This window comes from Erigeron canadensis, chromosome 9 (genome assembly GCF_010389155.1).
Source record: "Erigeron canadensis isolate Cc75 chromosome 9, C_canadensis_v1, whole genome shotgun sequence".
Classification (NCBI taxonomy): domain Eukaryota; kingdom Viridiplantae; phylum Streptophyta; class Magnoliopsida; order Asterales; family Asteraceae; genus Erigeron; species Erigeron canadensis.
In genome coordinates this window covers 29,603,605-29,620,012 of record NC_057769.1, presented here as the reverse complement: position 1 = coordinate 29,620,012, position 16,408 = coordinate 29,603,605, and the positions used below count along the sequence as shown (strand labels likewise).

At 31.8% G+C, this 16,408-nt stretch overlaps 1 protein-coding gene across 1 annotated transcript; it reads right to left on the bottom strand.

The window, feature by feature from the left end:
- Positions 1-1,899: 1,899 nt before the first annotated feature.
- Positions 1,900-6,079, bottom strand: LOC122582274 (alpha-ketoglutarate-dependent dioxygenase alkB homolog 6). The gene is made up of 7 exons (XM_043754647.1): positions 5,919-6,079; positions 5,753-5,813; positions 5,631-5,669; positions 3,733-3,845; positions 2,775-3,003; positions 2,637-2,683; positions 1,900-2,195 (listed from the first exon to the last, which is right to left on the bottom strand). Exons 1-7 carry the CDS (start codon positions 6,075-6,077, stop codon positions 2,049-2,051), a joined length of 795 nt encoding a protein of 264 aa, XP_043610582.1. The 5' UTR covers positions 6,078-6,079; the 3' UTR covers positions 1,900-2,048.
- Between the last annotated feature and the right edge of the window lie 10,329 nt (positions 6,080-16,408).

Genomic DNA, 16,408 nt, shown 5'->3' with positions numbered 1-16,408 from the left:
ATACCGTCCCTGTCTTGGTATTGGGAAATGTGCCGATTCTCTAAAGGAATCGAGACCGGTGCTTACTTTTCAAAGTTTTCGAGATCGGTATTAGAAAAATCAGGTGAATCTTACTTAGTCCCACACACACAGTCCCACTCAGTCTCACTTTCTTTTAACCCAAATTCAAAGCCTAGTTATACGGCCCAATCCAACTTAAATCTAGTAGTCCAACGTGTGAACTCCAAATTGCATGGCAAAAGGAAGCCATCTCCGTTGGCACAAGAATAGTAAACGCGATAAATAAAAAATGGAAGATGAACTCTATATTACTTTGTGGTAGTTAGTTTACAGTTAAATTTTTATTAACAAAAAGTTATCTTTTTATGCCTTCTTCCTTCTAGCACACTTCCATTTCTATTCATATAGGCCTATACATACAGAAGATACACTTGGTTTTATTATCATGGTTGCTTTTAGACTTTATTTAGTCTATGTAAGTTTATTGCATAGCGTTGTAATATCTATAATTCTATATTATGTCATGTTTTTAATTAATGAGTTGCTATTTTTTAATCGGGACTTATCGGAATTTGTTACTGACAACCCGTCCCGGTCTGGTGCCATTGGGATCGGTATGCGGTTTTGGTCAAGTTGATACCGTCAATATCGGGATAAGTACGGACTAGTCTCATTCCCTCTACAACCTTGGATAATTTTCACTCTTGATAATTTTAACCATTATTTTAGTTTGATGATATCATCTTTAAAAAAAATGAGTCAAAACAATAGAATATTATCGTTATATCATAATCATAAATATATTATAAACTGATACCATTTTGATGATTGATCTTTGACTTGATTCAATTATATAAATAAGTTATTGACACACTGTATATATACTATATAGGTTATGCAATCAAAATGGATGTTAATGATAATGGATAGCTTCAAAATCAAGTTAAGAGAATAATAGAGCCCCCGGACTTGATTGGGGCGACAACGTACGGCCAGACGGACCAAAATATTTTTGAAAAACTGGCCAAGCATGGGTCATATCGGACCAAGAGTTATAATAGACTTGACTAGAAAAGCGGACCGTTCTGGGCCCAAAAAGAAACAGTGCCAAATACATGTGTACAGACTACTGTCGTTCAGCATTGGAAAATTACTACAGTAAAACTTAACAAACTTAAATCACAACCAAGTTCCCATATATACGCCAAACCATTTTCTGAATTTAATTTGATAATCGCAAGTCACCAAAGTTCAATCCATCAATTCTGATTCATAGCTCCAAGATGCATGTTTATGGGTGTTCAGAACGACGAAATAAAGTATCATCAAAGATCAAACAATTTGTCACCATAAAGTCACAAACCATTCTCACAGTTATAAAACGGAACACTGTGGATGCGATAAACTAATACTATTGAAAACCAACAGTTTAAAACAGAAGGCAATATATAATAGTACTAGCATAAAAGATGCTCATTTACATCTCCACAGAAAAAAAAAAATATGATAGAAGAGACAGAAACGGTTGATGCAAACACTTCAAAACTAATTGAGCAGTTACAAGAAAAATGATAGAAAAAATAAATGAGAACCAACAACAAAAAATGAACGTTTGAACAGAAGGCCCTTTTGGAGTTACTAAAATGATATAATACGAGAGATGGTTGTACCTAATGTCACCAAAATATAGATTAAACTGGCAACCACCACCGATCCTAACAAAGTTAAATAGTACTTGGAGGCTTTAAAATGACATAATAGTGGTTGTACACCATAGCCTGCCGATAACATGTCATGTTCAACTAAAACATAATGGGGTTATTCTTATATAGTGTTTTGGTTCATTGTCTGTATAATCTTTGTGAAATATCTCGCACAATTATTTGAAGTGACTGAAAATTTTCAGAGCTCATAAAAATTTATTTGAATAAAAATTACCAAATTCATTTCAAGATGAACATTTCGAGCCTCAGGATCAAATAGCTAAGAAATCTACTTAAAACACATGATCCTAAAATCATATATAGATAAAACTACTCGAAACATATTCAGAACCTGAACAGATTCCTGTGGACCTTGGATACTACACGACATGTCAACGAAACCCTAGTAGTAGATCTATGAATAGCCTTCAAATCCTCGTCATGTGTTTCATTGACACTTTGGTAAGGTGAAACCTCAGTGGCATTCACTGCCTGAACAAAACATATAAAAAAACATATAAGAATCATAATAGAAGTTTGCATTCTCATCATTTTACCACCATTGTGCAATCTTCAAGTCATCTACTTATGAATGGGCTGATTCAGAAAATGTGACACATCACATCTGTTACAATATTACAGATAGAAATAACATAGAACAAGTCAAATGGGTCGAAAGTAACTTTTAATTTTTTTTATCCATAAAAACCTCCTAAATCATTTAATCAATTTCAAATTATATTATTGAACAATATAGTTTTTGTAATTAACTAGACAGACTAGTTATTTGTTAAAAGAAGTTAAAAACTTTGGACAAAAAGTGGTTTAGGTCAATCTAGTCTGACCCGTACCAAAATTTTCCAACTTTGACCACTTAAACAACCCATCTGATCAGTCCATGTTCCCACCTCTTCATCTTTTCAATCATCTTACCGTATCATATGGCTGAATTTCACAATCGTTTATACCGTGCAAGTAATCTGTCAACAGTATACAAGGCAAAATAAATAAAAGTGAAGTCTTTTCATTGGGGTCAGAAAATAGAACATCTGCATGTTGAAATAGACCCACCTGTGTACACCATGTCTTTAAATATCAATAGACTGCGCGGCATCAGTGCGATAGAAAAAGGGTCGTGGTTTGGTGAAGTCACATGATCAGTTCCTTCTATGATGCCTCTATTTTCAGTATTGCTTGTACAGCCTGCTAAACTCGGATGGGGCGTGAAATCCATAACAACAGGTGATCCTAATGAAAGAATAGCCACCACCGGGAAATAAGCAGGACCATCTTGGTGAGGCTACATTTAAACAAAATATTCACTGATAAGATGAGATAAAACAAATTTGCCTGAAAAGTCATGTCACTACACTACATTCATAGAAGTAAAAGATGCAAAGTGGGCGAAGATCCGTTGGTTAAGGACTTAAAACAGGTATCCCCTTGATATAGTCCACAAGGTCGTCCCGAGTTGGGCCAACCCACAAGTACTTTCTTTTTAACATTAGTAGTAATTAATGTGCTAAAGATAGTTAAACTAGTATATATAAATTAAACAGTCCATTTTTCTATTAAAATTAAGGTTTGAACCACAAGTACTTTCTTTTTAACATTAGTAGTAATTAATGTGCTAAAGATAGTTAAACTAGTATATATAAATTAAACAGTCTATTTTTCTATTAAAATTAAGGTTTGAACCATTTGAAACACCTTGTGTGAATTTCAACCTGTTAAACCAGGTTGCTTTTAAAAGCGAGCTTTACAGGGGTTATGCCTTTTGTCCAATTGAAGATAAAATGAAACACGAATCGATCCATTTATAAGGTATACGGATCATAATTGCCCCCTCCAGACAAAAGTATATATAAGTATCACTTCTTTTGTTTGGCACTTTGGCTTTCCAAAATAAACAGATTTTCACATGTTTCGTCCATATACAACAGATTATGACACAAGCTAATAATGGATATTAAAAGAACAAGAATGATAAATGAGATGAACTTTGAAGCATGAGGGGTTTAACACAAACCATTATGCCTTGGTTGGGAAGGTATTCATTGATCAGTACGTGATTGATGGCAGAAGGAAACAGAGATGATTGGTTGCTGATTTTCTCTGTAACGTTTGTCAGCCATGGTGGTACTACACATACACAGCAAAGAATAGGAGAAAAAAAGATTTAGTATTGATTTGTAGATATAATCCATACCACCTATTCTGCATATATATTTACCCAAAGCAAGTTTGATTTTCAACATTAACTGAAGTCACATCTTCAGCCTGAAATAAGAAGCTAATAATATCGCCTTTTGCATCAACTTACAGTAATTATTCCCATTTCATTATCTTTAACTCAATAAGAACTTAGAAAATCACTATAATATAGGCAGGTAGGGATACAAATATCTGCCTTCAAGGGTGAAGGTAGTCCTGCGGTAAGGAGCTCAGTACCGACAATCAGCACGCGGCATCCTCATCCCCTTTCAATCGCTAAGCATCGGTATCGGTACGCGGCAGAAGAGATCGGTGTGGCCATACCGATGATAGTAAACGTTGGGAGCGTGCAGCTTTTTTTTTCTTCCCTTTTTTGAATAAGTACTGATTGACATGGCACTCCCCTAGTTTTGGTATGTTTTGGTATGGAACTAGTATGGAAGTTTTGAGGGCTATGTAGCATCATCCTATAGGATACCACCATGCCAAAATTTGACTGGTGGTAAGAACTCCCTTCACCCTAAAGAAAAGTACAGAAATCACAACCTGCATATCTAAATGAAACTAGATTGAAAGAGAACCAAAGTATCCACACAATGCACTTATGGCATTGAGCAACCAGGATAATCGTCTAGTACCAAAAGCATTATTTTTTGTAACAAATCAAAGATGCATATAACAAATTTCATCAACTACATAAATCCAGTCAGATTTAACAGTAATACGACAACAACAGTACCTAATCCTGCCTTAAGCGAGGTATGAGGAAGGTGAGATGCAGATAGTCTTACCCCTACCCAAAAGTAGAGAGATTCCTTCCAAAGGACCTCCGGCTATAAAAGTATCACGATAAATTCAAAAATGCTTACACATCAATGCGCAACATATCACTACAGAATATTTCCTACAAATTCCACAAATTTTAGCTAAATATAAGTATTCAAGTGTACTTCAACGCCTGTAATATTATACCCTTCAGCAATATAATCATATTCTCTTTGTGTTTTTGTTTAACGTTTCCCCTAGGTTAGGTTAACCCAGGATAGCGAGTCATTTTGGCTCATTGCAGTAATGCAGTGGTTTAACCAGACTTTGTCCGTGACCGGTTTGAGCCATTTCCTGGCCACCCCGAAGAAATGCCTAGAGCAAGATTCAAACCCAAAACCTCTTGTGTGGAAACATTACTCTTATATCTATACTATATTATAAAACATATATTCTCTCCATTTTTTTAACTAAGTTGTTGATAACCCCAAAATACCCCTTCCTTTTTGTTCACTAATTTTAATATCACTATCTAATACACCTAATAATACCCTTAATAAAATTATATAGAACATACATCACTGAACCCTTAGAATATCTATAGTACTATACTGAATCCTTTTACATATTATAACTCCTTTTACCTATTACTTTTATATTAATAACCATACCACTACTGCTACCGCCACTACCACCCGTCATTGCCACCACCACCACCACACTGTGCGGACATGTGACTAGTACATATAAAAACAAATGCAAGATCTTTTCTTTGTATTATTAATGTTTAATATTTAGAAAAATCACACATTTAATAACACTTGGAACTAGTTTACAAAACTCAAGTATTTCACTATACTACTATAGTAAAAGTAAAAGTGTAAGACCCACCCACAGACACACACACACAATATATGTAACTATGTACGAGAATAATAAAGGGCTTACAATCTTGAGGTAAAAGACCCTTTTCATGAACAATCCCTCCTGTCACCAAAAAATTAAATTCATCAAATTCAATATAACATAAAATGACCTAATAAATAAACAGCAAAGTAGTAGTAGGATACCCCAATTTTGCAATCTCCTGTTTTTTAAAGACTTCCATTTGGAAACTGGAGCTGTGTAAATCTTTATAAAATAAAATTAAAAATAAAAAAGAAAACTCAAAACTGAAGTAAAGATATGATGATAATAAATTAGTAGGAATATAATATTAAAGAAAAAAATACATACATGATTCAAGAGTTGTTTTTGGTGGGAATCGGAGATGAAGTCCGGAATGTAAAATACTGTTGGAACACACCCGACTTTAAACTTGTTTATATCATCATCTCTTCTTCTTGTTGTAGCCATTTTACATTCAATGGCTTCCGTTTCTATGTCCAACAACATATACTACGTATATTTTTATTTAATTTAAGGTTTTTTTTTATTATTATTTTTATTCTTTTATTTAATCCAACAACATCCAAAATGATTAATCAACCTAACTTATATGCCTAAAAATCAACCTAAAACCTTAAGAACTTGACATGTGGATTCCACTAATTTTCTTTCCTAATATTGTCCGCTGATTTTTTCACATGTCATCATCTTACTATTAGGCATATCTTTAGACACACCAATTAGGTTGATTTATCACTATTCTAATTTTAATCTATTCATCTTTATAATAAAACTAACGAGAGAAAAATACTTGCGTGTTACGACAGTGATGAAGGTGGCGGCGGGATGGTGATGTAATGATGATGGTGGTGGCAGGAGCGTCAGTGAATAGTGAAAGTTATTGATGTAATATGACTATGATATATAAATATAAAAAAAATTGAAACCGTGGATCTTCAACACAAGATGTTCGGACCAGATTGAAAACGTAGATCATGAGTACAAGATGTTCATATAATAAGCACAAAAATGAAAATAACAGATAATAATAATTGTAACTCAATATCATTATCATTTTTCGATAAAAATATCAAAAATTATATATAATGGTTATTTGGGTTACTAAAATCTTTGTATACTTAACCCATATACTAAATCATATACAATATTCGGGTTCGGATCTATAACTCGAATTTGGTGACCTATAATGTCCTATATGACCTATATGTGCTTCTTTTTGAATTTTGTATTCATTAAATTTAGTTAAATAGCAATAATAATTCTGATTTGATGACTCATTTCTTTACTTCAATTTATGTATGTATTATTTCAGTATTTCATTACTCCTCTTGATTTCAAAAGTAAATAACTTGGCTTAAATTTTCCAAGTCTCTTGTGAATAACTATAACAAGTACATCATATAAATCCATATTATAATTTGTATTTAACTAGAGTCGTAGAGGCTTAGGTCGATTGTTTTAGCACACTTTTAATTCAAACAAGTCTTTAGATATACGAGTAACTTTAATAAATTTTTCTTTACACCACTTTTCTTTTTTGTGACGAGCATGACTAAAGCTTAGTTAGGTACTTAGGTTTATTGACATTTTTTTTTTGTCTAAATGACAGTTTATCGCATGCTTTTAGCATTCTACCAAATTTAAAACCTCAATAAACTATGAAAATATGCTCCGCTTTAAAGAAGAAAAAATTGTACATACTTATGGAGATAGAAAAAAGAAAACATTGTCTTGTTGAGCAATCTTGTCAGTTATACTTATCACCTTCACATTAAAATGGTCAAGAAAAAAAAAGCAAAAAATCACGCTAGCTTTAACCATTAATTAATCAAGTAGGACCCGACGTTGGCAACCAACACATGACATCTTTGGCACAATGAATCCAAGGTCGTATCTTTAACTAAGTAGTAGTTGTGAGCTCAAGATCGTATCCACAATTCAATTCCTCAACTCTAGATATCTGTGCAAACAAAAGATAGCTTTATGTTCGTGGAATTAGTACCGTGAGAGAAATGTGACAATTAGTTGCTAGTAGATCGATATAATATTTGTGCACATCTTTACATTATTTACAAAATAAAAATTATCATTCTGATGATATATATGCTACTATTAAGTATAACTTTTTTTTTCCATCCTGATTAAGTTATGCTGAATTGCTGATGTGCCTTATAAATTCTAATTTTTACGTTATTTATAAGTAATTTTTTATAATTAAAAGGTTTTTTTTTAGAAAAGAAAAAAGTATTTGTAGTGTTAGGCTTTCATATAAATCATGAATATATTAATCAACTTATACGTTCCTCAAGGTGTGTTAGAGACTTAGATCAACTGCCTAGTCTGCCTGGATTTATTCCTAGATTAATCAAGGTCACGGGTTCGGCTCTTTTAAGTGACGTGTCCTAAGAGCTTCTTTTTTTAAATCACCTATAACAGCCCATAGTATACATCTCATAGTTTAGAATATGTGTCTGGCTTTATTATGGTATGCATGTATGGTGAATTATTTGACTCATGTCGAAAACCAATTGATTGTTAAAAAAATGTTAACGAGTACCATGAAGGCACGATCATATATTCTCTAACTATAAGGTTATGACATGTGTCAAAATCAAAAGTTGTGATTAAGAAAGAGAGTTAGTAAAATCCACATGTCACGATTTAGAGGTTTTGGGAGGAATTTTAAAAAGACTTTTAAAAGAATTAATCATTTTTCTTTAAACAACAATAGAAATTTGTATGAAGTGCATCAAAGATGAGTAGTAAAAAGGAGAAAACATATTCTTATTTACCCTTTTTGAAATTTATATTCTTTTGAAATATGTATATATCCCTTCATCTCTTTATTCTTATTTGGTGTGAGTATATATGGGGAGGGGAGTTTGTATAAATATGGTGCGAGTCGAATGTTGCTTTGCCATTTTTGGCATCAACATCTCTTGTGCGTGTTATAACAATATAAAATCACTAGAGGCAACAACCTGCATTTTCTTTTGCCCGTACTAGTTAGTTGCCTTGCTTGATTTTTTGCTTTACTTTTAATTACAATATTCAAAACATTTTACTTATATATATATATATATATATATATATAACAATATATTCATATTCTATATCTATACCAAAAACCACATCTCTCCCTCTCTTTCTTATGTTTATATATCACACCTTCATTGCTTCATTCTACTTACCCCAAACACTCTCTTCTTACAAAATCACCAAAAAATCAATTCACTCCCTTCTTACAAAACCACCAAAAACTATGTCGTTGAGGAAAGTTGCCGCCACGGTCATGGGCGGTACCACATGGAGGGCAAAGGGGGTAATTGCCCCCCTCAAAATTTAGATTTTGTCATGTATTTTCAAAGTTTTCATCGATTTTACAAAATTTCTTATAGGTTTTTAACATTTTGACCCCTTTTATATTTATATTTCACGGATTTTTTAATTTTGCCCTCTCTGAGATTTTTTTCTGGTACCGCCTCTGGCCACGGTTGTTAAGACACCACTCCAACCTTCTTCAATTGTTCTAATTTTTTTCCCCTCTCTCTATATGTATATATATATAAACGAAAATATTCAACTTTTGTGTGAAATACTTTTTACACACATAATGTTGAATAATCTTAAGTTTCATATTTATTGAAAAGGAAATAAAACCTTATTTTCCTAAAAGTAGCTACTTACATAATGTTTATATATATATATATATATAAACATCTTTTACTCTTTTTTATATTCTTACTTTTCATTATAGATATAGATCTGAGATGCATCTATATAACTTGTTTTATCGTATGATTTATATGGTTTTAACTTGTATATTTTATATAAAAGCTGTGAAAGCTTTGAGAGTTATAGTTTGGGTGTTGATATGTTTAGGAATAAGACGTACTACGCTTTTAATTTTTTTCATATAAGTCCTTCCTATATATTTACATGACATTTTTACCCCTTGAACTTTCATTATTGTTTTGATGATATGATATCAAGTTGTGTAAAATTATTTTCCTCAATTTTGAAGATGAATCCAATATCAAAAGTGGACAAAGTAATGAAAAAATGTTTACCATAAAATTTTGCTTAAAAGAATTACTTCGTATATGTATATATGTATGTATTATTTTTACTTTTCTTTAATAATAATTGATTATTCAAACTTTTGTATTTTTATGTTATGTTTGTTTTGAGGTTGATTTAGATGTATATTTTTATAATTTTTTATTAATATTTGTTTTATGTTATATCGTTATGCTATATTTGTTATTCATACCTTTGTATTTTTTTTTTGTATATGTATGTAAAACTTTGTATGTATACTTTTACTTTTCTTTAATATTTGTTTTATGCTATATTTATTATTTTAACCCTTGTAATTTTTTTATGTATATATATGTAAAAATTTGTATATATACTACTATTTTTCTTTAATACTTGGTTTATGCTATATTTTTATGTTATATTTGTTATTCAAACCCTTACATTTTTATATATATGCATGTAAAAGTTTGTATGTATATTTTTACATTTCTTTAACATTTGTTTTATGTTATATTTGTTACTCAAACCTTTGTATTTTTATGTATATGTATGTACATGTTCACTATTCTTCTTTAATATAATAAAAAAAAGAATAATAAATGTTTTACTTAAAAGAATTATTCCATATATATATGTATACATATGTCTGTGTTTTTTTTACTTTTCTTTAATAGTAATCGATCATTCAAATCCTTGTATTTTTATGTTATATTTGTTAGTATTCGTTTTGTCTATGGTTTAGATATTGAGGTTGATATGAATTTTTGACCCATGTCTCTACAAGCATTGTCTCTTGATTTGTTTTTGTTTTTTTTTTTTTTTTTTTTTTTTCTCATTTTACTTAGATATCTTGTTTTGTTTCTAAATATATAGTGAAAGTATTTTTAGTTTAATGGAAAAAAAGTTTACAAATCATTAAAGTGTATGAATATAATTTTTGATTTCTCACTTTGTTTGTTGCGTTTTATATCTATGGCAAAAAAATTTTTTTAAAAATGTTTTTATTGATGGATAGAAGTCTCATTTGTTGTCTTTTGTTGGGTTGGGCCAAAAGCAGAAAGTTGTGTTTACTTTCCAAAATTTGGGCTAGGGATTTGGGCTATAGATATATCTATGCCTTATTTTTGTGGGTATAATATAAATCATTTTTGTGGGCTTGGTATAAACTGTTTTTATTGATTTTGATTTTTGTTTTTCTCTCTTTTTCATAACGTGGTTTCTCATCCCGTTCGTTTTACAATAGGAAACAAGAATCTCAAGAGGCAGAGAACACATATTGTGCAACTTCACATAGAAACAAGAAACATGAAGTATCAAGTTGTTGGAATTTGCCACTTTTACATCGGATTCTTGATCTACTCTTTCTAGCCTATACAACAATAGAGATTACATAATTTGCCAAAATCAATATCTCATTTATTGTATTTCATCGTCTCCTTTTATTGAATGATAAATCTTTTTAAAAGTTAGCCTAAAAAACCTCTTGAAACTACAAAAAAAAATGACATGAGGTATCAATCAGTTTTCTTTTCTAATCTTGCTCTCTGATTTTTTTAGATATCTTCATCTAATAGTTGGAGAAATTTTAAGTTATTAATTTAAGATTGTTTATCATTTCTTTTATTTTATAAATATATACAAAGATAAAGATATTTATTGTTCAGAATAATATACATTTGACACGCGGCCATTCTCTACTGATTGATTTCCTTTTGATTCCTGGTCAAAACAACTCACCTTTCTCCCTTGACAAATCTCTCATCATCAGAATATTTCTTCTTAACTATAACACCGTTCTAGGTCCCAGGTTTGAATCCTCATTCCATCAATTTTGAGATATAAGTAGTCTATCTATGAGGGTTTAACTTGGGTATACCAAGGTTCAAGTCTGATGGGGCAGGATAAATTAATCGTCGTGCTTTCGGATGGATAAGTATGAGGTTTTCCCCCATTGGGTATTTGAAATAGGCATTTCTAATTCGAGTCAGCTCTCTAGCACGGACCGGTTAAGACAACATATACTAGACCTTCCACTGCCGAATCGCGACACGAAGTTTCAATCGAAATTCACCTTAAAAAAAAAACTATAACACCGTTTACAAGTGAGCGTTATTAAATTTACAACGTGATAATTATACTGACAACTCCTTACTCCTGTTTACAAAAATTCTACAATAAACAAACAACAATGTGTTACAGAAAGATAGAGACAAAAAGATGCGGGTCACTAAAGAAAAAAAAATTTACTAAGAAGAAGTAGAGTAGGCTTCATGGAAATATAAAATTAGAGGGAAAAAAAACCATATAGACATAAGTCATAAACAAAAACATCATTTCATTAGAACAAAAATACATCTCCGGTCATCATAACATTTTTGAAAAAGGCTACAAAAACCAACTATTTTAAAGGATGTAATATATATGTCTGAAATCAAAAATAAATATAATAAAACATAAAAGGTAAAAAAAAATATTTTAAAATTATGTTATACAAGGTTTTTCATAAATTAACCTAGTTACAAAGTTTAGTTGATACATATGCAAATATATTATTTAAGGCTCAACACTAAGAGACACAATAGTACTCTTTTTGCTTGAAAAAAAGAGTTTTTTGTTTGTTTTAAACGGCAAACTTATATTATATTGTTAAAGAAAAGCCATCTAGTGAAATACCCAGAGGTCTAGTGGTACAAGAATAAAAGAGTATAAAAGTATAACAGATTACATAATAACTCTGACGAAGCAAAGAGAAAAAGTCACAAGAAGGTCGAGCAAGTCAAACCCAATGTTAGATGTAAAGTAATGGATTTCTAATCCACTCGTCCCACCAAATGTTATCATGTTTGCCTTTGTTGGTGAACCATAAGAAAGAAAAATTAACAATCGAGTCCATGATCGCCATCTCTCTTTTCATAGATGAATTGAAAACCGTCTCATTTGTAACACGCCATATATCCCAGCACAAAGTATAGATAATTGTGAGAATAACATCTTTAGATTTATGAGGCAAGTTCATATTTTCCACATGTTTTACACTCTCGATAATGCCACTCAAGTAGAGAATATTCGGGTTGTTATTATTGTATTTCATTGATTTTATTGATATTTTATTTTTTAAACAACTATATTTTTATTAATATAATGCTCCGGCAAGATGCCGAAGCATGAAACAGGCAATTACAATTACATTAAAAAAGAAGGACTCATTACCCATAAGGGCAAAGAGAAATTAGACAACCTATCACGATTAGAAATCCAAAAATAAGATAAAGACACAATAGAACGAAACACTTCTACAAGAGGAGTATTGCTTCCATGGTGAAGAATATAATTTCTATGCTTCCAAATTGACCACCACCACACAAAACAAGAAGCTTCCAACACGCGTTTGAATCTCGAGGGGAAGAGTGACTCGTGAATCCAATCTAACATCATCTTTGGACTGTTAAGGGGCATGTGAATCACGATCCATTTACTAAAATGTTGAGCAAGCTCATTGAAGGAGGCACAAGAAAAGAAGAGGTGTGAAGTTGACTCAACATTATGCTGACAAAGGGGGCAAGAAATGTCATTAATATCCAAACCTTTCAGACTCAAGTTTAAACGCTAAGGAACACGGTCGCGCAACAATCTCCACATCAAAATGTTAACTTTCGTGGGAACCAATGAATTCCATCGCGTCTTTATCGGCTCGCAAGGGAGGAGAGCACGTTCAAGACACATACGGAAATTACGTACTGAAAACTCATTTTCACCAGGCATATTCCACAACCAAGAATCTTCCTTATTTGATAAATGAGAATAATGAAGTCAAAGTAGCGAATTGTGAAGCTTCGATTACATCCCGAATTGGCCTGCGCCAAGTCCACATCTATTCCCTGTTATTCCATTTATCACAAACTTTATCTTGCTTAGTTACTTCCAAAGCATATAATCGTGGTAATTTCTGTGAGAGAATCTGATTTCCAACCCAAAGATCGTTCCAAAAAGATGTTGAAGCGCCATTCCCAAGACTTTTAACAATAACATTAGAAGGAACAGAAGAAAGAGTGTGCACCTCTTTGAAAGTTGCGCTTATTCTAGCCCATATGCCACTCGTTTTAGAGCTGAAAGATATTAGGCAATGATGACCGAGTATTCCCTTAATGACCCGTGTATTGATGGGTTTTTAATATGATTTTTCATATATGATTAACCCCAAAGGTATTATACGGAGTACGTATTTATTTTGGCAACTGAAATATTTAATCTATAGTCGTATATATGAATATTATTACTAATACCCGTATAATGTACGGATTGATTATATATATATCATATGATTCATTATAACGATTGACTATGGATATTATACGATTGATTTTTTATAAAGAAAAAAACGTTTTCTTTAGTCCCAATGCGTATTGTAAATTTGGTGATAACAAATCTGATATATAAATACTTGTAAATCTTTTGGCTCTTGTAATCTGATCTGGGTCAGACTAAGCTGACACAGACTGCAATCTGTTTCTGACCCAGATCATGCTTCATACTTTGTATTATATTATCTTATGGAAGCAAGCGTTATTCAAGCTGCAACAACATGGTTAAAGCATTCAATCCAAGTCGAAGAGGAGGATTGAAGATAGAAAACCAAGATGGTAGTGGAAGACAGCTTGGGATTAGCACTCAGCTTGGAGAACACTTAGGCAGATTGGTGCTTCGACAAAAGGTCCAATCTGTCTGACAATCAAATGAAGATAACAACCTAGGATTTATTGATAAGGACAAATAACGTGACTAGGAAGGTTCCTAGATCCTAGGTCTGTGATTGGATTTACATATGCGTGTCCATACTGTGATTGGATGAAAGATAATGTGTCGGGGACCACAAGTACCATGAAGGCACGATCATATATTCTCTCTGTCACTCCATCAGAATTGCAATACGTGGCTAAATTGGACACCAAGAGATGAAGAAGCCTTCGCCTATAAAAGCTTCAATCCTTGTATGCATATGTGCGACTTTCTTGAGAATCATTCTTCATATAAGTTCTCTGCTTTTACACACAACTTAGTCTGTATATGATCAGCTTAGGCTGATCCCTTTGAGCAGAAACTTCTTGATTGTATTTTATCATTTCAAATGGTTGTTTAGATATTTGTAGGTTATCTTGTTTCCGCAAAAACCCTATAATTCTTTGTAAAGATTCATTCTCAATAAAGAGTTCCATTTGAAAAATACAATCTGTGTGCAAGAATGTTTTCTTATTTTACTGCTATACTGTTTTATTGATTCTTGTTATTTACATTGTCTATATTGCAATCTGAGTCTCTAAAACATTTTAAAAAAAAGTTGGTAAAGATTAAGAAAAGTTGTATTCACCCCCTCTACAACTATTCTGTGTCCATTATACTTTGGTATATTGAGACACCTTGGGACATAATACATTTGAACACACACGCCCCATTATATGCATTTAGTTTTTCAATAGTAACATAATATAGTTAGAATCGTGTATCATAAACGTATTTACCAAAATCTAATATTACTTTTGATGTTGTTAATGATATCACATAATCTAAAATCATTGTGTTAGAAGTTAGAACATCGTTCGTAATGTTTTATAATTTTTAAAAGCATTTCGTTATATTAGTGGATGGTAAATAATTAATAATTTTAAAGCATATTTAATTAATTTAAAGTAGGGAAAAATCCATAAAAATGTAACATTTATACCTGAATTTCCTAATAAAGGGAACCTATTTTGGTTTCGTCTATTAAAAGGATTTCATTTCTAAAATGTTCTCAATAAAGGTAATACTGTTAGTTTTTGTCGTTAATCACCCGTTAAATGTCATTTGGCATGCCACGTCATTTAAATATCCACGTGGACTACTGATTAGATTATTCATCATCATCATCATTAATATATATATAAACCCTAATTTTTTTCCCTCTTTTCATTCTCTTCCTCCACTCTTCCAATTCTTCCACTCTCTTGATTGATCTCCCTCTCTATTTCGAACCCTCTATTCCTCTATTTCTCTCCTATATATATATATATATATGGTAAAGTTATTTTGAGAACCCTTTTTTTGCGAGAACCTTTGAGAACTTTTCAAATCAAGCCCAACCGATGATTATTCTTTACATGAAAATTGTTTTTTATTGTTTTCTGAATAACTTATGTGTAATTTTGAAGTTTATAACTGTGTGTAGCATGGATTATCATCCGTTATACAATTATGTAGAGATTTGGATTCTTGATCACATATACACAAATATTGCTATGAGCACATGTATGCAAGTTGATCACATGTAATCATAGCAATATTCGTGCACATGTGACCAAATCTTCACATAATTGTATAACGGATGATAATCCATGCCTCCACACAATTATAAACTTCAAAATTACACATAAGTTATTCAGAAAACAATCAAAAAACAATTTTCATGTAAAGAATAATCATCGGTTGGGCTTGATTTGAAAAGTTCTCAAAGGTTCTCGCAAAAAAAGTTCTCAAAATAACTTTTCACTGATATATATATACACACACGTATACATATAGTCTTGCAAAGAATCAAGAATTTCAAGAGCATTAAAACCTAATCAGAAAGAAAGATGATGATAGATACCGTTGGCTTTTTCTTTGATTGGTTTTATGGTATTGATGCCGGAGATGATTCTCAACGGCACACTTTTCCAATGAGGTGTTAGGTTGCCGGAATCCTGTTCATGTGGGAGGTTTCAGAAGTTTGAAGTGATTTCTTTAGCTTGGAAATGGTGGCA

What these genes read in the sequence shown, in the direction of transcription:
- LOC122582274 (XM_043754647.1), bottom strand. Translation starts at nt 6,077, where the DNA reads ATGTTGTTGGACATAGAAACGGAAGCCATTGAATGTAAAATGGCTACA. An exon ending in GGGTCTTTTACCTCAAGATT is followed by an intron (nt 3,846 to 5,630) that starts GTAAGCCCTTTA and finishes GTGTATGTGTAG; the next exon opens with TACCACCATGGCTGACAAAC. An exon ending in AAATTCAGCCATATGATACG is followed by an intron (nt 2,196 to 2,636) that starts GTAAGATGATTG and finishes TGTTTTGTTCAG; the next exon opens with GCAGTGAATGCCACTGAGGT.